At 56.2% G+C, this 26,023-nt stretch overlaps 2 protein-coding genes across 6 annotated transcripts; one reads left to right on the top strand and one right to left on the bottom strand.

Moving 5' to 3' along the window:
- Positions 1-1,283: 1,283 nt before the first annotated feature.
- On the top strand, positions 1,284-6,430 carry Gnb2 (G protein subunit beta 2). The gene is made up of 10 exons (XM_021163129.2): positions 1,284-1,453; positions 3,752-3,897; positions 4,160-4,198; positions 4,306-4,412; positions 4,675-4,738; positions 4,819-4,981; positions 5,075-5,141; positions 5,364-5,565; positions 5,649-5,865; positions 5,947-6,430. Exons 2-10 carry the CDS (start codon positions 3,841-3,843, stop codon positions 6,051-6,053), a joined length of 1,023 nt encoding a protein of 340 aa, XP_021018788.1. The 5' UTR covers positions 1,284-1,453; positions 3,752-3,840; the 3' UTR covers positions 6,054-6,430.
- Positions 6,431-6,624: 194 nt separating this feature from the next.
- Gigyf1 (GRB10 interacting GYF protein 1) lies at positions 6,625-24,088 on the bottom strand. 5 transcript variants are annotated; one of them, XM_029477402.1, is made up of 28 exons: positions 23,832-24,088; positions 16,926-17,140; positions 15,942-16,071; positions 15,801-15,866; positions 15,568-15,676; positions 15,342-15,471; positions 15,149-15,244; positions 14,937-15,048; positions 14,709-14,817; positions 14,475-14,515; positions 14,169-14,333; positions 13,728-13,981; positions 13,532-13,643; positions 12,561-12,695; positions 12,320-12,420; positions 11,994-12,165; positions 11,716-11,882; positions 11,478-11,578; positions 11,277-11,396; positions 11,033-11,133; positions 10,676-10,758; positions 10,449-10,595; positions 10,144-10,368; positions 9,716-9,906; positions 9,461-9,621; positions 9,205-9,380; positions 9,005-9,134; positions 6,625-8,908 (listed from the first exon to the last, which is right to left on the bottom strand). In XM_029477402.1, the coding sequence occupies exons 5-28, from the start codon at positions 15,600-15,602 to the stop codon at positions 8,856-8,858; spliced, it is 3,117 nt and encodes a 1,038-aa protein (XP_029333262.1). In that variant the 5' UTR covers positions 15,603-15,676; positions 15,801-15,866; positions 15,942-16,071; positions 16,926-17,140; positions 23,832-24,088; the 3' UTR covers positions 6,625-8,855. The 5 variants fall into 5 exon arrangements, with proteins under 5 accessions (XP_029333262.1, XP_021018394.1, XP_029333263.1 ...); XM_021162735.2 differs by having other exon boundaries at positions 15,801-16,071; XM_029477403.1 differs by having other exon boundaries at positions 9,716-9,903; positions 15,801-16,071.
- Positions 24,089-26,023: the final 1,935 nt, after the last annotated feature.

The raw sequence follows: 26,023 nt of genomic DNA, 5'->3' as shown, positions 1-26,023 counted from the left end.
TTTTGTTTTGTTTTGTTGTTTTTTCAAGACAGGGTTTCTCTGTATAGCCCTGGCTGTCCTGGAACTCACTCTGTAGACCAGGCTGGCCTCGAACTCAGAAATCCACCTGCCTCTGCCTCCCGAGTGCTGGGATTAAAGGCGTGCGCCACCACGCCCGGCTGAAGAGTGTGTTTTGATCTCCTAAACTCCAAGGACTGTCTCAAAGTCCACCGGACAACTCGGACTTTACCAGAACATTTTCACAATCTAAGGGGGGGGGGCCGCGGTGTCAGTCCTCCAACAATCCAGGACAATCAAGGGTAACCTTCAACATACTCATTTAAGAGATATGGAAATCCAGGAGCATTCTTATGTTGTGTTCCGTCGGTGGGGTGCTCCACAGTGTAGTTTTCTTCAATGGTTATTAAAGTTGAGATCGCATCTCAACTCTGCAGCCTGAGTCCATAGTCAGCACCATGAGGATTAATAAACAAAAGTATTGGTGGGAGATGTGGCTCCATTGGTGGAGTGTTTGCCTAGCATGTACGAAGCCCTAAGTTCTACCCTGCATAAATCAGGCACAGGGATGTGTACCTGTAATTCCAGCATTTGGTAGATGTTAGCAGGAGGATTATCAGTTTAGGATCATCCTGGGCTAGGTGGTGGGCTCCTGAAACTCTATCACAAAACAAAAACCTTGAAGTATGCAAATCAATAAATATGCACTGTTACTGCAGCGGTATGAGGAGCCTACACCACCCCCCACCCCACCCCCACCCCCACAGTGTTGCGCTTGAAGAACTGTCTGGGTGTAATTCCCTCTAACTTGCATTTTATGGGATTCTAGTGGTCACCAACCACTCGCTGTCTTTTTTCTGCCCCACTGTCCTGCACTGGTTTAGACTTCCCTAGTTCCGCCTCCGGGAAGGGAGTGGCCTCACCAGGAGGCGTGGCCAACCCGAGAATTGGGCCTTCTTGCCTCCAGTCTGGAGCCGCCCAATCCGGAGCAGGGGGGGGGGTGTTTGAAGGAGGTCGATCACGTGACCTGGGATTTTTTTTTTTTTCACCCTCCCTTATGCCTATACCACTTCTGCTGTCCCTAGAGAGGATGTCTTGCTCCTTTTCAGGAAGTAAACTACATCGTGTGATCTTTGATGAGTTAGAAAAACGTGAAATTGTGCTTTTATTGTGGCGGAGGCAGTTTTTGCTCCTGGAGTGACGTTTTCGCCTTCTAGCCTTCCCCCCACACACTTGAGTATTTGGTCTCGTCCAGCCTGGTCCTGGGCGCGGCGGCGACGGCCGCGTCACTGGCGGGCGGGATCCCTCCGCTCTGGGGAGAGCTGCGCTGGACGGTTGAGTTGGGGTGACTGAGGAAATCCATCCGCGTCGCCGCCGCTGCCGCCTCCGCCGCGGAGGAAGACAGGACCTCCCGCGCTCCTCCAAGCGACCCCTTGGCAGAGTCCCACCACCTCAGGTACCTCCGCTGACAAAAGGAGTCCTCATCTCCCCCAGCCCCAAATTCCCACGGGTGTGTGTGTGGCAGGGGGAAGCCTCGGTTCCTTCCGTCTCCCGGGTTTGGCTCTTGGGAAACGGACGTAACTCCCCAGACCTCCCCTCCCTTCCTCTGGCCCGGTCGTTTCCAAACCCGGAAGGGGAACTGGGGGGCGGGGGGGGGGACCCTCGGCTTCAATAATGCATGCGCTCCCTGCAATATCAGTGGCAATTATTTTTAAAATCTAGACCCCCCTCTTCCCAGCCCCGCTTGCCTCTTGGTCCCTTAATAGTTGGGGGGCTAAATTCTGGGTTTCTTCTATGTCCTGTCCCGCCCCCTTTCCCCACCACCACCCTGCTGCCTGCCCCTGGGTAACAGCCCTCGTGCCCACTCGTTTCACACTCTTGCTTGCATTAGCCTTGCAGAACTCCAGAATCCTAGGAGATCCAGTTAAGGCCTCAAGGCCACCCTTGTCTTCGTCTCCACCCTACTGTCCCTTGATTCGGGCTCTGGCAGTGTTTTCTCAGTCCCGACCCCTAAACTGTAGATCTCAGCACCTTATTCTTTTTACAAATCCTTACCCAGGTCTGGCACCTAGTCGCCTGTCCCCTTCGTCCAGCTTTCTTTTGGGCAAAATGGAGGTCCTACGAGCTGAAGGGCCTGGCCCACTGCACTTCGCAGCACGGCCAGCCCGTGCCGTCCAGCTGCCAGATCTGAGGACCCTCTCTTTCCTCCTCTCACACCTGCGGAGGCGGTGGCACCCTCTTTTTTGGAGGGGGGGGGCTATGGTTGCTTTATCCCTAGAATCGAGGAGCTGCTGAGGGAACGTTGGAGGGCAATGGGGATCTAAGGGCTGGGAGCATGGCCCCGACCCAGTGTCTTCTTCCTGGCCTGTTTTCCTTCTGCCCCAGGCCTGTGTCATTGAGGCCAGGCCTGGGCTACTGTCAGCTGGAAGGAAGGGGCTTTTGTTCACAGCTGGAGTGGGGTGGTAGCTATGTCGTTGCCCCCTCCCTCATTTTGGAGGGGCATCCTCTGGCACTGGCGCAGAAAGCTGAACTTACGGAGGGGAAATATCTTCGGGGAAGAGGAACGCCCAGTGTCTGGGGGAAGTGGGAGCTGGGTGGGGGACGCCTGGGTCGTCAGAGTGCAGTGTACACGGCCAGATCGCACAGGTGTCCCGGGAAGGCAGGACGTCGGAGGCTGGAGTGGTGCCAGCTAGGCCTCGGGGGCTGCTGAACACAGAGCTGGGCTCTAGGGGTGCCTAGGGGCATCGGGCCGAGCCGCCTGGGGCCGCTCGCCGGCGCCTGGGAGAGAGCAGCTCCGCGCCCCGGGGCCAGGGGCCTCTCTTCGGAGCCCTAATTACTTCTGAGAGGCTCCCACGGGCTTTGTGCGGGCGCAGCAGGGCGGGCGACCTCGGTGCTGAAGGGACCTGGCGGCTTGGGGGTTTGCCTTCCCCGCTACTCTCGCACTGACCAGCAGCTAATGGGGTGCAGCCGGCCCGGAATGGGGATTATCCCGGGTTGAGCCGTCCCGAACCTATTAGTGCTCAATCGGCTTTTCCCAAATCCTGTAAACAGCCACCCTGGCCGGTTCTGGGTAAGAGGCGGGAGTCTAGGTCGGGCGGGGGCGATGGGGGCCGGGGGTGGGGTCACCCACCCTACAGGTCTCTGCCGCGGATGCGGTTGCCTTGGCAACGAGGCTAGGGTGGGGGCACTTCACCAATGAGGTGCTCTTAGTCCGGGTGACGGTTGCCTAGGCAACCCCACGAACAGCCTAGCTTCTCCCCTCATCCTCCCCCCCCCCATCACCACCTCTGTCTTAGCTGGGGGTGTGTGTGGAGGGTGTGCGGTGTGTGGGGGTGAATTTAAAGAGGTACCGCCCCTTTTTAAAATTAGGTGCTGGGAGGGCGGCGCCTTGTGCAGGCTGGGGCGGACGCCAGGTCTGTTTTCGAAGGGACTCCCCCCCACCCCCATCCCCAGTTCCTGCCGCCCTAGTGTCCCGCCCGGGCTGCTGTCCGAGGGAGGGGTTTCCCCTGCTCTTCCTCTTGCACTTCCCACTCCGTTTCCGGGGGCCCTGGAGGAAGATTGGGGAAGTCGTTTGTTCCTTGGCAATGTCTTTCCGTGCCGGAGACCCCAACCTTCCCTGGGTACCACGTCCTCTATTCCCCCTGCCTAGCAGATCCTTTCCTGGCCGTGTGCTTCCACCCCGCCATTCCCTGCCGCTTCCCGGGCCGTCTTGGGACCTGACGTCAGCCTTGCATTCTGCCCCCCCACCCCCCAGGCCTCGGGCCAGCGGCCAGGAGCTGCCTCCCCCAGCCCCCGTCCCGCGGCCCCCAGCCGCCCCCAACCCCGCCCCACGGGCCCGGCGCCATGAGTGAGCTGGAGCAACTGAGACAGGAGGCCGAGCAGCTCCGGAACCAGATCCGGGTGAGGGCCTGGTGGCTGTGATGGGGAGGCCGAGCCCAGCCAGGCGTGGCTTGAGTGTGCTGCTTCCCTTTGACCTGAGTAGAATGGGTTGCCTGTGGCTCGTGTGTGTCTGTCTGTCGCAGGGTGGGAGGAGAAAGGGAATCCTGGTCTCCAAATGTCTCCCGGCTCATCTTCCCCTTGTCTCCTGTTTTCTTCACTCTTTCCTTACCTCTGCACTCCTTCTTCTCTCCTTTCCCTCTCTTGCACTGCCCATCTTTTACAGGACGCCAGAAAAGCATGCGGGGATTCCACACTGACCCAGGTGAGGTGACTACAGAGCTACCCTGGGGCACTGAAGGATGGGAGGTGTTGGATGGCATTCTGCTGCTTGGGTCTCCATGTACCACCTCAGTCGCTCCGTTGTTCCAGATCACAGCTGGGCTGGACCCAGTGGGGCGAATTCAGATGAGAACACGGAGGACCCTCCGTGGACACCTGGCAAAAATCTATGCCATGCACTGGGGGACAGACTCAAGGTGCGTGGGTGGCCCCTGCTTTAGTATGTCTAGGTTCTGGGGTGATTTTATATAATGGGCAGAATGATAGCACGGGGTGTGGGGAGGACTCTCAGGTCTGGTGGGGAGAACCTGTCAGTAATTTGGGAAGACTGATTCTCAGTATCCTTAGAAGGATCATCCTGAGAGGATTTGGGGGAATGCCTCTAAAATGCTTCACTAGCCAGGGAGGGTTAGGGGGCCTCTCTTCCACACCCTGAGCTGTCTGCCACTGGCCCAACAGGCTGCTGGTCAGCGCTTCCCAGGATGGAAAACTCATCATTTGGGACAGCTACACCACTAACAAGGTAAAGCTGGTACCCAAAGTGGGTGGGGCAGGGCTGTCAGGCCCTGGCTGACTCTGACTCAGGGTGCTGCTCTCCTCTAGGTCCACGCCATCCCTCTGCGTTCCTCCTGGGTCATGACCTGTGCCTACGCCCCCTCAGGGAACTTTGTGGCCTGTGGGGGTTTGGACAACATCTGCTCCATCTATAGTCTCAAGACCAGAGAGGGCAATGTCAGGGTCAGCAGAGAGCTGCCTGGCCACACTGGTGAGTGGAGCCAGAATAGGCAAGAACATGGTCAGGGGAAGGGATGAGACGCACTGTCCTCTAAAATGCCTGACTGCAACCTCCTTTCTCCAGGGTACCTGTCATGCTGCCGCTTCCTGGACGACAACCAAATCATCACCAGCTCTGGGGACACCACCTGGTGAGGCTCTCCTGCCTTCGGGGGATCCAGGGCCCAGCAGGTGGCAGGCACACTTCTGAGCACCTAGTCTTCCCCTCTGCATGGTGGCCAAGTGGCTCCCCCACCATTTCGGATTCTTGGCCCTTTCTAGAGGGCCCTGTCAGGGTTAGGCTCATATAGTAGTTAAGCCAGGGTTTCTGTCCTCTAGTCCTTTCCTAATCCTTCCTCCTGTTGCCTCCCCAGTGCCCTGTGGGACATTGAGACAGGCCAGCAGACGGTGGGGTTTGCTGGACACAGTGGGGATGTGATGTCCCTGTCACTGGCCCCCGATGGCCGCACCTTTGTGTCAGGTGCCTGTGACGCCTCCATCAAGCTGTGGGATGTTCGGGATTCCATGTGCCGACAGACATTCATAGGTCACGAGTCGGACATCAATGCCGTGGCTGTAAGTCAGGAGGAGTATGGTGAGCTGCCCCCTGTATCCCACACCCCTGGCTTTGCTTATCATCTCTGGCCCAAATCTTGCAGTTCTTCCCCAATGGCTATGCCTTCACCACGGGATCAGATGACGCCACTTGTCGCCTCTTTGACCTGCGGGCTGATCAGGAGCTGCTCATGTATTCCCACGACAACATCATCTGCGGCATCACCTCGGTTGCCTTCTCGCGCAGCGGCCGGCTGCTGCTCGCTGGCTACGACGACTTCAACTGCAACATCTGGGATGCCATGAAGGGTGACCGTGCAGGTGAGGACTCTGGGCCCACAGAAGGCAGAGATGGGAAGTGTGGGCCAGACCAGTTCCTACATCCTTCCCTTCCTTCTCCAGGTGTCCTCGCTGGCCATGATAACCGTGTGAGCTGCCTTGGGGTCACAGATGATGGAATGGCCGTGGCTACAGGCTCCTGGGACTCCTTCCTCAAGATCTGGAACTAACCTCCCCAACCCCAGATGGGCCCAGGCAGGGAGCAGCCCTGCCCATGCCCACACTACAGGCCCGGAGCTTTGGGGCTGGGTACATGTGCCAAGCCTCCCTCCCTGGGCTACAGGGCCTCCGGTCCTGCTCCCATACCCAGGTTTGGTTCCTCTAGGGGGGGGCCCCCCACTGTGGAGATAAAAGTCGGGGATGGAATGGGGAAAGAGGAAGGGCAGGAAAGCCCTCACCCTTTGCTGCCCTGGGGCCAGGGCCTCACCCCTCTGGAGGGCCAGAGGCAGGAGGTGGAAACTCCAGGGGCTGGCTTTTTTAACTGGTTTTATTTTAATTTTTATTATATTTTCAGTTTTTCCATAAAGGAACCACTTCCAACTCTGTACCTGGTCTCCTTGCTTGCTGTCCGCCCGCCTTTCTCCAGAAAGCAGATAGGCAGTGGGTACTGGGCTCCAATGAGCGATAGCGGGTACCCCATTCTTGCTCTACATGAGGCTGAGGCCAGCATTTCCCAGATGCACCCCACCACCACCACTGTGCCCTTACCCAGCTCAGTCATGGAAAAGCTGGCAGACAAGGTAGACTGGGAGAACACACCAAGTTTTATTGGGAGTATTTACAAGAGTGGGTACTGGGGAAGTCACACAAGGTAGAGGTAGGGTAAACTGGGATACACAGGACACCCACACTACCCTGAACCCCAAGGGGGTAGGGTGGGGCAGCGGGGCCCTGTAAGACTGGGATGGGGAAAGGATTAAGATGGGGGGGATCTGAGTCCCTGGGTGGGGGCTCAGGTCTTGTAAACATTGATCACTCTCAGAGGGGATGGGGTGGGAGAGGGCCCCCCTACACTTCCTCACAGGGGTAAGGCCTCTCCAGGCTCATGGGCCCCCAAGTTCAGTCTCTTTAGCTGGGGGAAGGGGTAGGAAGAGACAAGTGCCCTCCCTTCCCCTGCATTGGCTGTGGCAGGGGCAGGGTAGGTTACATTCAGTCACAACAGGAGTCTCTCCCATCCCTCCAATGCCACCACAATGGCAAGAGGGAAGGGGAGCTGGGGGGCCAGCAGCAGCAAGACGTTTCCCCCTGGCCCATCACCCCCTTATTGCTTTAGAGAGAATATTGTCTTTTCACAGACGCTAACACTGTCAAAACCAGGGAGAAGCAGGTGGAGGGGCCCTTCCACCCAAAGCCAGCCTGATCCCCAACACTGACCCAATTGCCACTTTGGTGCAAAAAAAAAAAAAAAAAAAAAAAAAAAAAAAAAAAAAAAAAAAATGGAAAGGAAAACAAAAGGTCACCTCTGTGGGGATGGATGAGAAAGAAGAACCTGGGGCCACTCCCCACTTCCCCAGGGCAGAAACGAGAAATACATTCATGGAGGAGGCAGTGGCAGGCTTGCTCGCTCGCCCTAATACTGCATTCTGAGCAATGAGGTTGATGGGAGAGTCACTAACACAGTATATTAAAAAGAAAAGGGGGGGGGAGGAGCCAAACAACAATGAAGACAAGCCTGGGCGGGGGCGGGGGGGGGGGCTAGGAGTGAGGTCGGTGAGCAACAGGCAAGGCAGCCCCCAGCCAGGACACAGGCGCTCTCAACCTCCAGCCTTACACCCAACACAAAAAACATCAAGGAGAGGGGCTGCTCACTCCTCTCCCATTTGGTCAATGTAAGGGTCAGGTACAGAGCTGTGGTCTGCTTCCCACACAGCTGGCTGCTGATCAGGGGGTTCTCACCACGCCCCCCCCAGGTTCCGCCCCAAGCCACTCCTTCCCTGTCCTTCCCTCACAAGCAAGGCCTTGGCCATGATAAAAGGAGGGGTGTTCTCCAGCTCCTGGAGGAAGGGCTGTGTCCCTTCTCAGAGTGGGTGAGACAGGCTTGGGGGCCAGAGAATACATTCATGTGGCAAAGGCAGGGAGCTGGGGCTTTCAGTGTCACACCCAGGCTGTCCCCCGAAATGGCAGCAGTGGGGGTCAGCCCCTCAGCAGGCCTGAGTTCAGAGCCCACCTGACAGGCTGGCACTGACAGGGCTTTCCCCAGCTCCCTCAGTGTGGGAGGGCTGTTTCGGGGGATGGGGAGAGGGAGCTGAGGCAGCTCGTCCAATTTGTGCAACGTTCCTCCCAAAGCAGCTGAGGTGAGGGGCGACTCTGGCCCCTTACCAGGACACCTGCCACAGTAACGGCCACAGGAGCTGATCACAGCAGGTCCAGTGGGCGGGGCTTCTGGAGAGGGCCTCTGCTCGCTCGCTGTGCAAACTGTCAGCACCCAGCTGACAGTCACCCCAATGACCCACCTTCTGGGGCAGCAGGGTAAGTGCAGCCTCAGGGAAGCCAGACAGGACAGTTCCATGGGACCTGGTACCCACTGGCCAAAAATAACAGTGTGATTTTTTTTTTCCTTTCAGCCTAACTATTTTTTTCATTATTTTTTTAACTTTTTTTTTTCTAAAAAATAAAAATAAAAACAAAACAAAAAAAACAAAAACAAACCTCTGTGGACCTTCCAATGTCACACCCATTATTCCCAAAGGGGTGAAAGGGTCTACCGTCTAGCTTTTGGATGATATTTTTGTCTCTTCTAATGTTTAAAATTAAAGAGGAAAAGAAAGGCCCCTCCCCCATCTGTAAAGTGCCTCGTGGCGGGTGAGTTAAGGTGCATCGTGTGGTTTGTAACAAGTGCTGGGGACCCTGCCCCACTCGCTCGCTCGCTTCCTCCTCTGCTCCCTGTGGGAGCCTGCAGGCTGGAGACCCAAGGGTCCATGCTGCTGCCGCCACCCGAATCTAAGGCCCAGGGGGCTGGTGGGACAGGCTGGTCAGTAGTCATCCACGCTCTCGATCTCACCGGAAGGGCCATGCAGGGAGTACCCTGAAGCCAGGGAGAAGCAAGAGTAAGCTCCCCCAGGTCCACTGAGACCTGTGCAGGGAAAGCAGAGCTTTCTAGTCCCACCCGACACACACTTACCCAAGATGCTAGGGTCGGAGTGAAGCATCAGCGCCCGCCTTTTGGCCTTGCTGCCCTCCCCAGGGCCCAGTTTGGTGCTGTGGTTGGCCTGGAAGGCTGTTTGTAGGGAGGGGCTGCTCAGCCAGGCCTCCTAAGGCAAGAGAGAACAGAGTCAGGAGAGGCCTGGGCATCCTGCCTTCCCAGGTCCCACAAGACTCCACCTGCTGCTGCTGCTGCTGCTGCTGCCGCTGCTGGCTGGCTTTCTGCTTGGCCCTCCGCTCCAGGAATTGTTTGGCAAATTCTTTGGCTTCCAGCGTGTCCCCCAGGCAGGAACGAATATAATCATGGACATCGTAAGGGGACTCCACCTCCTTGAGGATGGCGACAGCCATGGGAACTACAGAGAGGGGATAGTCAGGCATGCTGGACAGGTCTGGAGTCCCTAGAGCCAGTAGAGCCTCTCAGGCGCCTCCGTACCGTCCAGGCTGCCTGCAGTGCTCAGGGTGTGCAGCATTTGCTCACACCACTGCGTGAAGCCGTCCTGGGGCCGAGGTATGCCCTGCAGCAGCTTCAGCAACTTCTCTTCCTCTTCTGTCTTTTTGCGAACAGGTCGGCCTGACAGGTGGCTGTACGAGTCACTGAGGTAGGAGGGGAGTTGGAGGCCACAGATAAGCCCAGACCTTAGCATCCCTTCTTCCTGACAAGCCCCAGCTAGGCAGGTGCCTCACCTACCTGAGAGACGGGCTGCTCCGACTGTTCTTTAGGCCCAGGCTTCGGGCCAGGCTCCCGCCACTCTTGAGAGTATCTTCCCAGAGTCCCAGGTTGCCACCGCTGCTGCCCCCACTCTTGTCTGGCCCGCCCCATAGTGGCCCAGCCTCAGACACCCACTGGTTCAGAGGGGCAGAGCCCAAGCCCCCAAGCTGCTGCAAACGGCAGGAAGTCAGAGGGGCTCTAAAATGGGACCCTGGACGTCTAGGCAGGGAGGCTCATTTAGGGGCAAATTGGAGGGCAGGAGGTGAAGACTAGGGAGAGGGGCCATCTTTCTAATAATGAAAGGACATAGGTCTTCAGCTCTAGGATCATGAGCTCAGGGACACCTCCCCCTAGCCCAAGCACTCCTGGAAACTGCAGCAGAGGGGCTCCCTGGGGCAGGTGCTCACCACTCGGTGGTTGGGGGCCTGGGCCCGCAGAGGATCCCGCGGTGCCACCTGCTTGTGCAGTTGGCGCTCACTTTCCATCTGCAGCTCCAGCAGAGTCTTCATGGACAGGCCCTGCTTGGCTAGGCCAGCCCAGAGCGGAGGTGGGGAGCTGGGTGCAGGGGGCACAGGGACATTCGTCGCTTGCTGCTGCTGTAGCAGCTTCAGCAACAATTCCTGCTGCCGTACCTGGGTAGGGACACAGTGGGTGAGGGTGGCCCGCTGGCCCCAGGCCCAGGCTAGGCTCAGGAGACAGGAGGGACTTGAACCTGCTTGCGCCGAAAGAGCTCCTCCTCTTCCTGCCGTCGCTTCTGCTCCTCCTGCTGCTGCTGCTGCTGGCGCCGCTTCTCCTCCCGTCGTTTGCGCTCCTCCTCCTCCCGCTTCGCCCTGAGCTCCACTTCTCTGCGCTCTTGAAACTGAGGTGACAGGAACTTTAGGCATCAGGGAGGCTGAGCTGCCTCAGCCAGCCCTCGCCATGTCAGCCTGCTCTACTTACTTTATGCTGCAGTTGGAGCTGTTCTAGAATTGGACCCTGAGTCGAAGAGTTAATTGGTATGTCCCAAAGACTGGCCTCACCACCTGCAGGAGGAACAGGCCCAGCAGAGCCTCCCTTAGACAGGAAGTAGAAACATTTGTCCCCAAACGAGCCTCCCTGCCTAGAGGTCCAGGGTCCCATTTTAGAGCCCCTCTGACTTCTACCATTTGCAGCAGCTTGGGCACTTGGGCTCTGCCCCTCTAAACCAGTGGGTATGAGGCTGGGCCACTGTGGGGCAGGCCAGACAAGAGTAGGGGCAGAGGGAGACTCAGGAGTACAAGGGACCAGGAGGTGGCATGGAGCAGGGTGGCCACTCACCTGACTGTGATGAAGCTGAGGTATGTAAGTCCCAGAGGGGGCCTGAATCTGGCACCGACAAGGACCGGCTCATCGTCGGGAGCAGGTTCTGGTCTCCACCTCTGAGAAACAAACCAATGGCCCTCAGGGTACTGTTCTCTTGTAGCCCGCCCTTCTCCCCTCTGCCTCACACCAGCACACATATTTACACTTTCTTACACACAGCAGTCCACACACAACCTGGGGCTGTGTGCAACACACCGACCTGGAGGTTTTGAGAGCCTGGAGCTGCTGCAGGAACGTAGTGAGCTGCTGCTGCTGCGGCGGCGTCAGGTCCCCCATAGCTGCCTTTTCCCGGAGCGTTGTACACTGCGGGAGCTGGCGGCTACAGACACACTGGGCTCAGACAGTGGACCACGCAGGACCACTCTCGTGCCCACAGCAAGACCCCAAGCTCCCCCCATACCTGCCAACCAGCTGCAGAAAGTGCTGGTGCTGCAGCTGCTGGTACAGGGCGGCCGCAGCCAGCTCCTGCTGCTTCTTCAGCCGCTCCTGATCCATGTTCCCCTGTGGGAGGTCAGAGCGAGCCTGTGTGAGTGTGCCCAGCAGGAGCATGCCCCAGCAAGTGAGGTGGTGGGAAGCCTGCGGTCCTGCTGCTGCCCCCACTGGCCTTCCCTGAAACCTGCCGAGCAGACAGTGCTCACCAGCAGCGGGGGTGGCGAGGGCCCTGGGGCAAAGGGCACACGGCCCCACATCTTGATCACCTCTCCCAGAGGCTGGAAACCCTCATCGCAGCCCCTCTTCACTAAGAGTGACATGGAGAAGTAGCCAGCCTGGAACCACTCAGCCATCTCCTGGGTCGTGAAAGGGCCTGGAATAAGGGCATCAAGAAGGGTCAGGAGGTGGCTATGGCATGGTCAGAGGGCACTCTGAGATCTGCCTGAGCAACATGGAGTCCCAGCAGCCTGCTACCCACCGCTACCTTGGATTTCCCCCTGTGGGTCCTTGTAGAACCACTTTCGGGCAGCGCCATGGCTGAGGGGAAGGGCAGTGGCAGCTGTGGAGTGGCGTAGGCCCTGGGTTTGCATGGCAGCGGTGAACTGCTCCTCTTCTAGGGAGCTGTCCTGCAGGGAGGCCACCAGCTTCTCTGCCTCCTGGAAGTCAGGAAAAGAGGCGAGTCTGAGCCACCTGAGGAGGCTGGGCTTGAGGGCAGGAGAGGGACCCTGTCAGACAGATCTGGGACACATGGGGCAAAGGGCTCTGCAAGCCTGGAGGGGAGCCCCTGCAGCATGTACAGACAACCCCAACCTGCTGCAAGTGCTTCAAGCCTTCTTCATCTTCTAGATCTCCAGGTGGGCCAGGAGGTGAACTCATTCTAGGACTCAGAGACAGTCCCCTCAACTCGTCACCTAGGGAGATGGGAAAGTAGGGAGGGGCAGAGAAAGGAACAAGATGGCTCCTGTAGCTGCTAGGAAAACAGGCTCTTGCCACAAGTACACTTCACTAGCCACGCCCGTCACTCCCCTCTGCACAGCTCTTGCCAGCCTACCTTCAGCAGGGGGCAGCTCTTTCTCCACTGCCTCACCACCCTCCTCATTTGTCGTCCAGAGAGGACCCAAGGCTGGCAGTGAAGACGGTGAGCTGGAGTTCTCTGGAGGCGGCACTGGGGTTGCTTCCTTCCCTCCTGGAAGAAAGACATGGTTACCAGAACTCCAACCGAAGGAGCTAGGGCCCAGGAGCTGGCTTGATGGATCAAAGTGCTTGGTTCCCAGGCATGAGGACCTGGGGTGAAATCCCAGGAACCCGTAAAGGCCACTTGTGCTAGTGTGTGTCTGCAATCCCAGTTCTCCTATGGAAACACGGAAAGGACAGGAGATTCGCCGTAAGTTTGTAAGCCTAGCTTGGCACAAAGAACAGAGACCCTACCATATACAAAGTGAAAGGCAAAGACACTTGTCCTCTGACCTGCCCACATACACAGAAGAAGACAACAGCAGGGGATGGTATCTGAGGCAGTGCAAGTCGACACGTGTGACCTTGGGTAGTGAGTCTATCCTTCTGACTCTGGCCAAGCCCTAACCAAGCACGAACACAGACACAGAGAACCACGCAGTCCACACTAAGCACGCTGGTCCTGGTCCTGCGCTGTGAGAGGGGAGGACCTACATGTGGTGAGGGGCTGTGTGCTCACACCTGACAAAGATTTCTCTCCACACCTGACTGGGACTTCCCCGGCCATCCACCCACCCCAGCACACGTGCTTAGGCTAGAGGACAACGTGGTGGAAATGGTTCTTCTCCCCTCTCTCCTGTGGGTTCCAGGGATTGAACTCACATCATGATGCTTGGTGGCAAGCCTTTCACGTGCCAAACCGTCTCACCACTCCCACCTGAACATTTCTAAGCGGCCTGACCTGACACATGGGTGGCCAGTCAGCAGCCAGCTTAGCAACACATCTCTCTGCCAACCTGCCCCAGCCCGAGCTTCTCAGGCCTTGTCCCTGCACCGCTGAGGGCTCACCTGCCTCAGGCCTCTCTTCATCCACCCCTTCTGCCGGCTCCTCGTCCTCCTCCTCCTCCAGGCCCCGGAAATCAAGCTCCTGCTCCTCAGGGATGGCTTCCTTGGGGCCCTTCTGTGCGGGGAGGGCAGAGTGGACATAGTGGGAGGGCAGCCAGGGGACAGCTGCCACCACCCCACTGGTCCCTGAGATGAGTACCTTGAGGGGCAGGAAGGCTCCGGAGGCATCGAAAGTGCCCATCTCCTCATCCTCATCCTCCAGGCACCACTCGGGGAGCCCATCCTTGTCATCTTCAAAGCCATCGAGCCCCCGGCATCTCCGGAGGTGAGAGTTGCCGCCCCCAACCCGCCCGTCCTCTTCACCACACCCTCCGCGCTCCCCTCGCAAATCAAAATCAAACTTGCGCCTCCTCTCCCCATGTTCCCGCCAGCCAGCAGAGCGGGGACCACCATCTGAAAGAGAAAGTTGGAGAAGGGCAAAAATCCTCTAGTGCCCAGCCAAGCCAAGCCCCACCTTCTCCAGTCCACCAGGCCTTCCCAGGTAGCACGGCTTCCCCTGGATCTTCTCGTTCCTCACGTGCATGGCACCTCTTCCCTAGTATCGCCAGGATATCCTGACCCCACCTAGCCCCCATCTTACCAGGGCTGGTGGAACGCCAGCGATCACCATCTCGCCGGGGTCCTGCCCCAAGTCTCCAGCTGCCATCATCCTCTTGCTCCTCTCGAAGTGAGCGCCAATTCTCACTGTCTGAGCGTGCATGCTCCTTCCTTGGGCCAGCCCCTCCCTCCTCAAAGCCAGATCGTACTGGCACAGGGGAGACAAACAGTAAGCATGGATGAACCTCAAGAGAGCTCACTCCTATAAGCTCTCCCCCACCCTCTACCTGGGAACCCCATCTCCGTTGCCTCCCTACCCTGCTGGCCACCACATTCAACACTCTCATACCTCCATCCCTCCTTGCAGGCTTCTCAAACCGCCTCTCACCTCTGTGAAGAAAGGTGTCGGTCAAAACATCATGCCTTCCCCAGGGGACTAGGGGATGCTAGGCTGGGTAGACAGGACCCAGGGGCTCTGATCAGGGCTGGCCTGCTGGGCGTCTCTGGTCCCTCTAGTCACCCTACTGCCAGCTCAGTAGCACTCCTCCGTTCTGCCTGTCTTTCTCCATCTTGTCATCCCCACCTGTCATCCCAGCTTTGGCTTCGCTGGATCTCCCGAGGATTCCTTCCAAAGGCCCCATCGCCTTCCTCAATGCTTCTTTGGTAAAAGCAGCTGTCACCACGGCCTCGCCCTGAAGAAGAGGGTTTACACTGGGTCTGGGACCCTCCAGTGTCCCTCTATATCCTTGGCACCACCCACTCCAACTCTGCCCACCTCCTCCCCTGAAAAATATGAGGAGTCACTGTCTACCTCGGCTCCGAGTGCTGCCCCTGCCACGGGAGGTGGCAGCCAAAGGGGGCCCAGCCCCTTTCCCCATCAGTCTCAGCACAGCCACACTGTTCACCGACAGCGAGAAGTTTCTCTGAGGAGGGAGCCAGGGATGGCAGTGAGGACCGTCACCCAGTCAGCCCCCATCTTCCCAAGCCCAGCTCCTCCCTCCTCCACCCTAGGCCCAGCCCCACCTGCTCCTCCTCAGTCAGAGGCTCCAGAGCCAGGGGTTGCAGGGGTTCCTCTTGTAACACCGCAGCAAACTCCTTGTCCTGTAGTTCCTCGGGGACCTGGGATGGGGCAGGAGACCCAGTATAGTAACCACTCAGAGGCAACTCACAGATAAGGCAAATGGGCGAGGGAGCTGTGCTCCATCCCAAACCTCACCTTGTTCTCCTTGACATAGAGGGCCAGCATCTCCTCTCGCCCATAGCGGTAATCTGCCAGCTTGTATTTGGGCATGGCAGGAGATGGGGGTGGAGAGGCCACACTGCCACCACTCGAAAGGGCTCTCAGCCTAAAACAGGTACAAAAAGAAAGGGGAGACGAAGGTCCACGTGGTCCTTCACCCCTACACCAGCTTTTCCCATGGGCCAGAGCTTAAGCGACCCACCACTCAGGCCCAAAGTTGAGTGTCTCTGCTGCCATTGTGGAGCTTCGATGCTTCTCAAAGGTCAAGGATGAATGGCAGAGACAGGACCAGGTGAGTACTGTCCAAATACCTGTAGGGTCACAGACAAGTCATGAGTAAGCTGGTGCAGTGCAGATCAGTCATGGCGCCAGCACTTTGCTGGGCCAGTGACAGGCCTCCATCTAGACGGTGAGACATTTTGGCATTGAACTCACCTACACCAGACAGGTGACCACTCACACCATGAGTTAACCAAAGCTGAGTCAGGGTAGGGGAGAGTCCTAGGGAGTGAGGGAACAAGGAAGCCTGAGCCCCTTCCAGCTCAGTGGGACGCCCTCTGGTGGCCCAACACTCACCTGACAGTTCTGTCCAGGGAAACAAGGGCTCTGGTCTCACAGGGCCTGGGCTGCGCTGAACTAGGATCCCCAAGCAACTAGCTCTCGCCTCACAAGTGCCTGGGAGAAACTTTCACATCTGGGAAAGATCCTTAGGGAGAAGAGGAGGAAGAGGGAGGTTACCCCAGTGAATTAGACAGTCTCCCAACCCCTGGCCCACAGCTGCCGGGTTCAGTGCGCTCAGGAGAAGGTACAGTGTGGTCATTGGTCACAGGTGCTCTCATGGCGTGGCTGAGGTAACCAGTGTGCCCAGAATACAGTGAGGATTTTCAGCATAAAACTGAAGCCTGCTTTGTAATGCCAATGTTTGTAATGACAGCACTCAGGAGGCAAAGGCAAGAGGACTGCAAGTTCCTGGGACAGCACATAGTAAGACTATTCTGAAGCAATCACTGGACTGGGGATATAGTTTGGCTGGGGGGGGGGGAGCACTTACTCATCATACTTGAAGCCCTAGACTCTGTCCCCAACACCACACCAACAAGGAATATAGTACCTGGCTTTGATCCCAAACACTTGGGAGACAGAGAGGCAGGAGGTTCAGAAATTTAAGGTCACTTCTGGCTACATAAGAGTTTAGGGCCAGCCTGGGCTATATGAGGACCTGTCTCAAAAAATAAGACAGGCAGGCATTGGGCCCACTTATGTTCTATAGAGGAATGGTCCATTTTGTTGAGCAGTATGACAAGCCTTAGAACAAGCCGACTTCTCTAAAGAAAACTTAGGGCATCTGTCTGAGGGGGCTGGGTTTCAGCACAAACTAAGCAGACAGGACTTCCAGAGTCACAGGTACCCCACTCACAGTTGGCTCTGAGCAGGTGGGTGTGGCCACAGGAATAGGAACCAAGACCTAAACTCCTTCCCTCAATCAAGAACTGCCCCTCAGAAAAAAGGTCAAGGTGGGAACAGGGTTCTCAGGTTGTAGCTGGCAGAAGGCTCCCTCACCATATGGGAAGAGGCAAGTTCAGTCTCTAGTGGCTAATGAGGCAGCAGTGGCAGCAACAGGGGCAAGTTCCTCTAGGGTCCTGGGTAGGAGACTCTCAGGAAGGGCAGAGTAGAGGAGAAAGGACAGGCAGTGTCCAGGGGGAATGCGTGGGTTTTTATCACAGGCTGGACCAGTGTGCCTCTCCAGTCCCCATCCGCTGCAGGACGCCAGGAATCTAGAAGGAAGAAGAGAGTTCCCACTAGAGGAGTCTGGGAAAGAGGGTCTCCTCAGTAACTAAACCAAGACCCCATGGCAGACAATGGGGTGACCCAGAATCTCAGCACCCCAGGACTCCCAAGCCACAGTGAGGTAAGTGTCTTAACTACAAGAGCCTGGACTAGCTCAGGTTGCACACTCCACTCCCCCTTCCTGACCCCAATGACTGCACTAGATTCAGGAGGGCTCCACCATCACCCTGAGGGGAGCTGGGACTAGGCAGCCCTTAGGGACAGGCAGTGCAAGTCTGGGGCTGGAGACACACTAAGGAGGAAGAGTGCTCGCCTAGTTAGCACAAAGCCCTGGGTTTTACCTTCACATTGCATGAACCACATGTGGTAGCACACAAGGATCTAAAGTCTAAACTCCAGCCGGGCGTGGTAGCACATGCCTACATGCCTTTAATCCCAGCACTTGGGAGGCAGAGGCAGGCGGATTTCTGAGTTCGAGGCCAACCTGGTCTACAAAGTGAGTTCCAGGACAGCCAGGGATACACAGAGAAACCCTGTCTCGAACCCCCACCCCACAAAAAGTTTAAGCTCCCCACCTCCTCACCCCAAGGAAAAACAAAATAAACACTAAAGAGGCTGGAGATGTCCCTCAATAGCCAGACACTTGCCAGCACGCACAAGGCTCTGTCTGGCTTCAGCCTCCACTACTGCCACAAAGGGACCTAGGGTTGGAGAGATGGCTCAGTGGTCAAGAGTACTTGCTGCTTGTCTAAAGGACCTGTGTTCAGTTCCTAGCAGGAGGGAGGGGACGGGACTAGACTCCAAGAAAGATAACCCCTGTAGGATGTTTCTCACAGAGTAGCCAGGGGTTGGGGCAGGTCAAAGTCAAAGACCTGGAGTTGGGACTGATGGGGCTGCCCACAAACACTGACCAGGTCTAGAGTTTCAGCTGGGCCCAGAAGGATGTGGACATGGCCATGACAGCTGAATAACACTACATGGATTAACACACAGAACCATACACCTAAACAATGACTAAAGTGGGGCTGGAGAGAGGGCTTGGCAGTTAGGAGCACTGGCTGCTCTTCCAGAGGATCCCAGTTCAATTCCCAGCAACCACGTGGCAGCTCACAAATGTCCAGTAATTCCAGTTACAGGGAATCCGACACCCTCATACAGACATACATGCAGGTAAAACACCAATGCACATTAAAAAAACAATTAATGCCTAAAGTGGTAATTTTACTTTTTGTTTCTAGAGAACCCTTTTGCCTCAGACTCCTGCGTGCTGGGATTATAAGCATGCACTACCATGCCTGGCTTTTGCTAATCATTTTATTTCTGAATTTCATATGTGTTTGGAGGTGGTGGGCAATGATGATGGCATGTGCCCTTGAATGCAGGCACCCAGAGTCTTGAAGAAGGTGTTGGGGCCCCTGGAGCAAGGGCTGCAGGTGGCTGTGAATCACCTGACACTGGAGAAGGAAATCACTCAGGGCCTCGAGAGTACTGCCCGCACCTAACCACTCAGCTAACCATTGAGCCATTACACCCACAATCATTTAAAAAGCTTTAGCGAGGCTGGTGGCATAGGATGTACTTAGCATGGACAAGCCCTGGGCTTCAACCCTCAGCATTTATTTAAAAAATAAACAAACAAACAACAAAACCCTACCATCACAACAAAAATTTTGTAGGACAGGGTAGATGGCTCAGTCAGAAAAGTACTTGCTGCACAAACTCAAGAACCTGAGTTCACGTCCCAACAGTCAGGTAAAAACCAAGCATCCCTACTTATAACCCTAGCACCAGCGAGGTGGAAAGAGAACATCCCTGGGGGTGGCTGGAGATGGCTCAGTGGGTAAAGTGGGTGCCACACCAGCGTGAGGGCCAGAGTTCAGATGCCCAGACCCCATGGAATGATGGCTCGTGTAGCTACAGGGAGATGGGTGGTGAAGCAGGAGCACCCCTTGGGGCTCATGGACCAATTAGATGAACGAAACCCCAAGAGGCCGCAGGCCATGTCTCAAACAAGGTAGAAGGACTAACAGCCAAGGCTGTCCTCTGCCACCACATGTGTGCACTCTCACACGGATATATTCACAAAGATTAAACAGCAGTAAGTTAGACATAAGAGAGAAAGATAACACCAGCCTGTGGTCTTTACACTAAGATGCACTTGTGAGTACACCAAGCTTTAGGGGAAAACGCTACTGTGGGGCTAAGCGCATACTCAAGCTTTCCCTGTTCCAAACCAAGAGCCCACACGCCTTCACAACTCCAAAGTGACAATCTGGGACCTTCTCAGTTACCCTTCTAGTGGATCAGACACTGGTCTTGGGAGTGCAGAAAGACTGCCCGGTAGGAGACATCAATGGTGTGTCTCACCCTCACCTTTTGGCACCCCTCCCACCCTTCATGAAGCTGCCCTGGTTGGAAAGAGTAAGGAGAGGTGCGCTGGTAATACAGCTCAGCCTGGTGGAGGCACTTGCTGCCAAGTCTGACCACCTAGGTTTGGTCCCTTAGAATCCACATAGCGGAAGAAGGGAACCAACATGTGTGTCCTCAGACCTCCACATGCATGCCAGGACGCCCCCTGCACCGCCCCCTGCACGCACGCACACACACACACACACACACACACACACACACACACACGCACTAAGCAGGAGTGGGGTGGTGGTGCGCAGGATGATGATGATGATAATGACATCCTTAATTTACAAAGAGAAAAGAAGAGTAAAAGCACAGCAGCACTGCAGAGGCAGGCCAGGCCCAAGGGAACATGGACACGCTCCGAGGCGCTAAACCAGGCCGAGAAAAGGCTCAGCGCCAGCCACTGGGCAGCACTGGGCTTCTCCCTCACACTGAAGGGACCTAGCAAGCAGCAGGCAGTCTACCATGTGGTTTCTACCCGGGCCACAAGTAGGTCTCTGCCCTGCGTGCTGCCTGAAGCCAAGGGCTCTTGGCTGAGGACTCTGCTCCCCGCTCCCTGAGGAATATGGGCAATGACTGTAGACAGCTCAGGCTGAGCCGAAGGATGCTATTGGCTTCTAGCAGGTAGAGACCAGGGATGCTGTGGGCTAGCTTACAAGCCACAGGACAGTCCCACATAAAGAAGCATACATATGACAGGCTCAGTAGGAAGAATGTTCGCCTAGCATGCACACGGCCTTGGGTTCAATCCCCGGCACTTCAAACCAGGCAGGCAGCACAGGCAGGCCTGTCAAGTGGCATGTGGCCAGGTGCAGACAGGTGGACTGAGATGCCCTCAGTGACAAGACTGAGAAACCCTCCTCTATCCACAAGCCCAGGTCGAGACACTGCAGTGTTCAAAAGAAGCAGCTATGCCTAAGCTCCCTTGCCCCTCAGCAGCAAGGAAAGGGTTCTCTCATCACACTGTCCCGTGAGAAAATTCAAAGTCCTGCCAGAAAGGAAGTCCCGGGGAAGAGAACAGATTAAAAAACCAACAGCATCATGTTGGTGAAATGGCTCAGCCGATAAAGATGCTTGTGGCCAAACCTAATGACCAGAGTTTGATTCTTGGGACCCACACCGTGGAAAGAGAGAACCAACTCCTCCAAGCTGTGTCACCCCAACAAAATATCATGGGACATGCTTACACACACGCACACATGCCCACAGACACACACTGTAATTTAAAAATGAGGGGGAAAAAAATCAAAGCCTAAGATTGCCCATCCCAGCTCCTCAAAGGGCATCTGAGGCCCTTTCTAATGAAGACCACCATGGGGACCATGAAGCCACCACGGGCTAGCCTTCCCCACCCCTTTTTACTGACTGCCTAGGCTAGGGGTCTTTTCCACCCAGGCCAACTCCAGTTTGTCCCTCATCCTCTCTCTCTCTCTGCCTTGTAAGACCCCCTCTTCCCCATAGCCTAGCCCTGGCCTCCCCTAGCACCTGAGCCCTTGCTATTGAAAGACTGACCCCTGCTGGAGGCTCAGGCTGGGTCTGGGAGCAGGCAGCCTCTGCTCTGGCTCAGAACTCCAAGCACAAGCTGACAACAATTAGGGACAATTCCTCCTTACTCTATCCTCCCCCCCCCGCCCCCAACTTTGTGCAACTTAAAGCAATGTACCTTAGCAACTTCCTGTACTACAGTTAACAGAGTCAACCCCCCATGCCTCACACTCAAAGCAGGCCACCTAAGCACTTTCCCAGGGTGAATGGAGATGCGCACATACATGTGTGGACATTTACATACACATGCGCACATAGAAAATATAGTCTCCTCCAGGTGTGGTGGGAGGAGGAAGGGCTACAGGCCCCCCATCATCTGCAGGGCAGCAGTTACCCCTTCTCTCCTTTGAGCCATGGTGACAACCTTAGCTCTTGGCCAATTGTGAACCGACTTCACAGTTTTCAAAGGATTTTCTCGCCTTACCTCATTTGATAAGGGGCAAACTGGAGTTGGCCTGGGTGGAAAAGACCCCTAGCCTAGGCAGTCAGTAAAAACTTCTGCCAGGTTGCCTAGCTGGGGACTCTAGTACATAGAAAATAAAGTTATACCTCCCCTGACGGGGTCCCCTCAACATCACCCAGGACAAGTGGCAGGAGTTACCCTGAATGTTCTGCCTTCCTATGTAAGTCTGAAGCGGTTTCCGATTCCTTCTTAGACCATGGGGCTGATGTACCTAAGGATGGCCTCAAACACACAGCAGCCCTCCTGCTTCCTGAATGTCTGCATGGTTTCCATGCCAACATTTTTCTTAGAACTTTTATGTTTTGTGTGTGAGTATGGTGTGCATGGATGTATTTGAATTCACATGCACACACACACATATGCACGAATGTAGAATTCTGAGGTTCTGCTGTGTCTTCAGTTGCTTATTTATTGAGGCAGGAGCTCTTCGCTGAAGCAGAATACACTGTTTTGGGTCCTCTAGCTAGCCCTCTTGCAAGAGGGATTCCCTTTCTTCCTGGGATGCTAGGATGGCTGTGTGCTCAGCTAGCATTTAAGTGGCTCTAGAGATCCAAATCTTTGCGCCAGCACTACAGCCACCAGAGTCCTTTCTTCACAGACTTTCGGGTCACCCTCTCTCACCTAAAGCTGAGCTGTTTCTTCTTCTCTCTCTCTTTAACTGTATGATGCTGAGGAGGGGCACATGCAGGATCAGTGGACAACTGTGGCGTCTGTTCTCTACTCCCACCCAGAAGTGGGTTCTTGGCCAACAGGCTTGCAAACAAGTACCTTGTCCGGCTAAGCCATCTCACCACTGGGCCATGATTCCGATCGCAAATGCCAACAACAGACGTCAAAGGCTAGAGTAAAGTTAGGATCCCTTATTCACTATCCCTACAAAGCACGAACTTGCATCCGGTAGCTGACAAAGCCAGTCAACAAGGGTGAACACACCATAAAAGTGTACTAGAATCCTCATGTGGGAGTCAAGCCCCCTCCCGCCTCCCCTGGCACCCCAGTCAACGGAGAGGAATAATAAGGCAAGTTCCTCCTCAAATCCTCCCCTAACTTGGGATACTGGTGTACAACCTATGAAATAAACATTGAGCTGGGCTGGAGACTGGCTGGCCTGGGGATGCAAAGGAAAATAGTTGGATGGATAGGTGCCAGAGCCAACCAGACACTTACTGGTCCTAGATGGGTTGGGGGGCTTGGAGGGTCAATGACTGCTGGGAAGGGGCTTTTCCTGAAGGGGAGCTTTGAGCAGGGAGAGGGAGGAGAATGGAGGGTGGATGGAGGAAAGATCAGGCCACCAACTATGTATTTAGCAGCTCCCAGACTCAGCACTGCAACCTGCTTGGGAACTGTAGTAACTATTAGGTCTAAGAGGGGACACGGAGGGGTCTTTCATCTTGAAAAAAAAAATTAAGAAAAATTCTAGGCAAACCGTGAGAGGCAGTGACCTGCAGCTGTCCCATCGAGCTGGGACATACGGACTGGGAAGAGCCTGGTCAGGGAGGCCCAGCAGCCCCAGCTCAGACAGACAGACAGGTGTCTCACGCGGCCGGACAACTGAGGAGGGAAAAGGGACATCGATGACCAAGCACTTAGGTGGCCGCTTAAAACCCATGAGACCGAGGTGAAGACACAAGACGAGATGCTCGGGCAGAATAAAGCTACCATGGTGGCCAAAGTGGTGGAACGCTTGGACCTGCGAGCCCCCGCCAGGCCCCGGTTCGGCTACCAGAACCGTGCTTGGCACGTAGCGGGCTTGGGGGGGGGGGATGAGGGGGGAAGAGGGGACACCGCCAAAAGGGGAGGTCGGGGCGCGCACACACCACACAGCAGAAAGGCCGGGCCCGAGCGGGACATTTCGGGGAGCTTGCAGGGGACCCCAGAGACGCGACCGTTACTTCGGACTGAGCGCGGGGGGTGCGGGCGAGCACGGGCCGGGAGGACGGCGTGCCCTTCAGGGAGGGGCGCCAGGTGCGCGGGGCGCCACCGTCCCCCCGCTCCCTCCCCGTCCTCCCGCCCCGAGGCACAGAGCGGGGCAAGCGGGGGCCCCCCCACCCCCCACCGGAGCCGACGAGCCCCGAGCCGAGGCCGCGGGGCCGCTCCGGAGAGGGAGCGAGGGAGGGAGGGCCGGCGCGCCGGCCACCGCGGGGGTACGAGGAGGAGGGCCCGCGCGCCGTGGCTCCGGCTGCTGCCCGCAAAGGCTCCCGGGCGGCCGCCGCTGGCGTCGGGGGCGGGCCTGCTCCGGTGCTCGCAGAGCTTACCGGGGGGCGCGAGGTTCCCGGTCCCCCGGGGCGTTGGTGACCCGGGCGCGGCGGCGGCGGCGGTGACGGGCGGGTGGCGCGGAGGGCCGGGACGGCGGCGGCGGCAGCGGCAGGGGGGACTGGGGGGGGCGCTGGCGCTCCCGCGGCGGCCGCTCCTCTCTGTTTGTGTTTGTAGCAAGATGGCTGCCCGCCTCGTACCACGTGACACGGACGCGGGGCCGCCCCCTCCAACGCCACCGCGGCCGCGGCTCCCACCGCCACCGACCGCGCTCTCCGACGGCGACCCGCCGCGACCCCCGCACCCCCACGCCGCTCCCCGCTGCAGCCCGCAACCTAAGGCACGGCTCCCCCGTCGCCACCCCGCGCACGTGACCCCGGGAGCCCCCGCCACAGCCCGTCACGTGACGGGGTGCTAGTGCAACCTGAGGCTTGGAGGGGGAGTCCCCACCTCCCCCGCCCATTTCTGGTCACCCCCCCCCGCTTCTTCCAGGGAGCCCGCCTGGGTTGAGGTAGTAGAGTCAAATCCAGAATTGTCCCCGAACACCGTGCGGTTTAGGGAAAAGCGTGAATGCGCAGTGATTTAGAAGCGGTCTGACTGGGGCTGTCTGTAGTGTGTCAGAATTTTTTTGGTAGGGTGAGAAGTGGAGGCAGGGGAGGGGGGATGAGTTGTTCAAAGCCAGCCTGGGCTACAGAGTAAGACCCTATGGAACCGAGCAAATGCACATGCCAAAGAGAGCTACATCCTTCACTCCAGCGCTTAGGAACAGTTTTTAGTCCAGACCCGGTCTCAAAACATAAACCAGAGAAAGTTGAAAGATGGTGCGTGTTATCATGGCAGCCAGCCCTTGGGAGGTAGAGACAGAAGGGTCAGGAGTTCAAAGGCAGCCTTGGTTACAAATGGCTGAGTCTGAAGGTGTTTTTAAGAAATTAAAAAGCAGATTTAAGAATGACATCCCTTCAAGACTGATGAACTCAGTATGTAAACGTTGGGTGTGTACCTTCATGGTTTTCCATGGAAGTCTGTTTCCTTCCCCCATCTCACTAGCCTGGGCTGGCCTGAAGCTAGCAATGTACCGAGGGTGGCTTTGAACTCAGAGAATGTGCCTGCCTCTGCCTCCCTGTGGCTTGGTTTGTTTTTGTGGGCTTTTTTTTTTTTTTTTTTTTTTTTTTTTTTTTTTTTTTTAAACAGTGTCACTTGCTGTAAGCTGGGGAGAGTTCTTGAACTCTCTAGTCTGGGAATGTTGGTAATCTTCTTGCTTTTGATCCAGCCATTCCACTTTACCGGTGTGTACCTCTGCAGCCCACCCCCACCCCCACACAATTTTGACCATTGTTTCTGGGAAGTGCCATTAGCTGCTGTGTCCAGTGCTTTCCATGCAAGGAAGGCGCCAGGTGTGGTGATGCACTCCTGTAGCCTTAGTAGTTAGAAAGTAGGAGACAAGAGGGGCAGGGATTCCAGGCCTGCCCAGGTAACTTGAAACCTTGCCTAGAAAAACAAGCAAAAACTACACAAAAGGTTCATAATTTTACCCCAAGCCAAGGCAATAAAGATGGAATCACACCGGTCCCCCTTTTCTTCTTTGTAAAAACCATTTTTTAGAATGTAACTCTGTGAATGTGTGTACGTGTGTAAGGGTCTGTGCACTTGAGTACAGGTGCCCAGGGTCCCCTGGAGTTAAGAGCAGTTGTGAGCCTCCTGAGAGGGGTACTGGGAACTAAACTTAGGTCCTCTGCAGGATCAGTGCACACTTCTTTGTTTTGTTTGGTTTTGAGATCGTGTTTCTCTGTGTAGCCCTGGTTGTCTTGGAATTCAGAGATCCACCTGCCTCTACCTCCCATGTGCTGGGATCAAAGGCGTGTGCCACCTCTGCCCGGCACAGTACACAATCTTAGTGGATAACCCAGCCTCTAGCCCAGTGGTTCTCAACTTCAGGGTCTTGATTCCAAAAGACCACGGGAAAATGCTCTTATTTACATTATGATTCATAACAGTAGCGAAATTACACTTAAGAAGTAGCAATGAGCTGGGCATGGTGGCGCACGCCTTTCATCCCGACACTTGGACAAAGCAGAGGCAGGCGGATTTCTGAGTTCCAGGCCAGCCTGGTCTACAGAGTGAGTTCCAGGACAGCCAGGGCTACACAGAGAAACCCTGTCTGGAAAAAACAAAAACAAACAAACAAAAAAAGTAG

This window comes from Mus caroli, chromosome 5, assembly GCF_900094665.2.
Source record: "Mus caroli chromosome 5, CAROLI_EIJ_v1.1, whole genome shotgun sequence".
Classification (NCBI taxonomy): Eukaryota; Metazoa; Chordata; class Mammalia; order Rodentia; family Muridae; genus Mus; species Mus caroli.
Note: the sequence above shows the minus strand (reverse complement) of the source record. Positions and strands in the feature narration are given on the sequence as shown.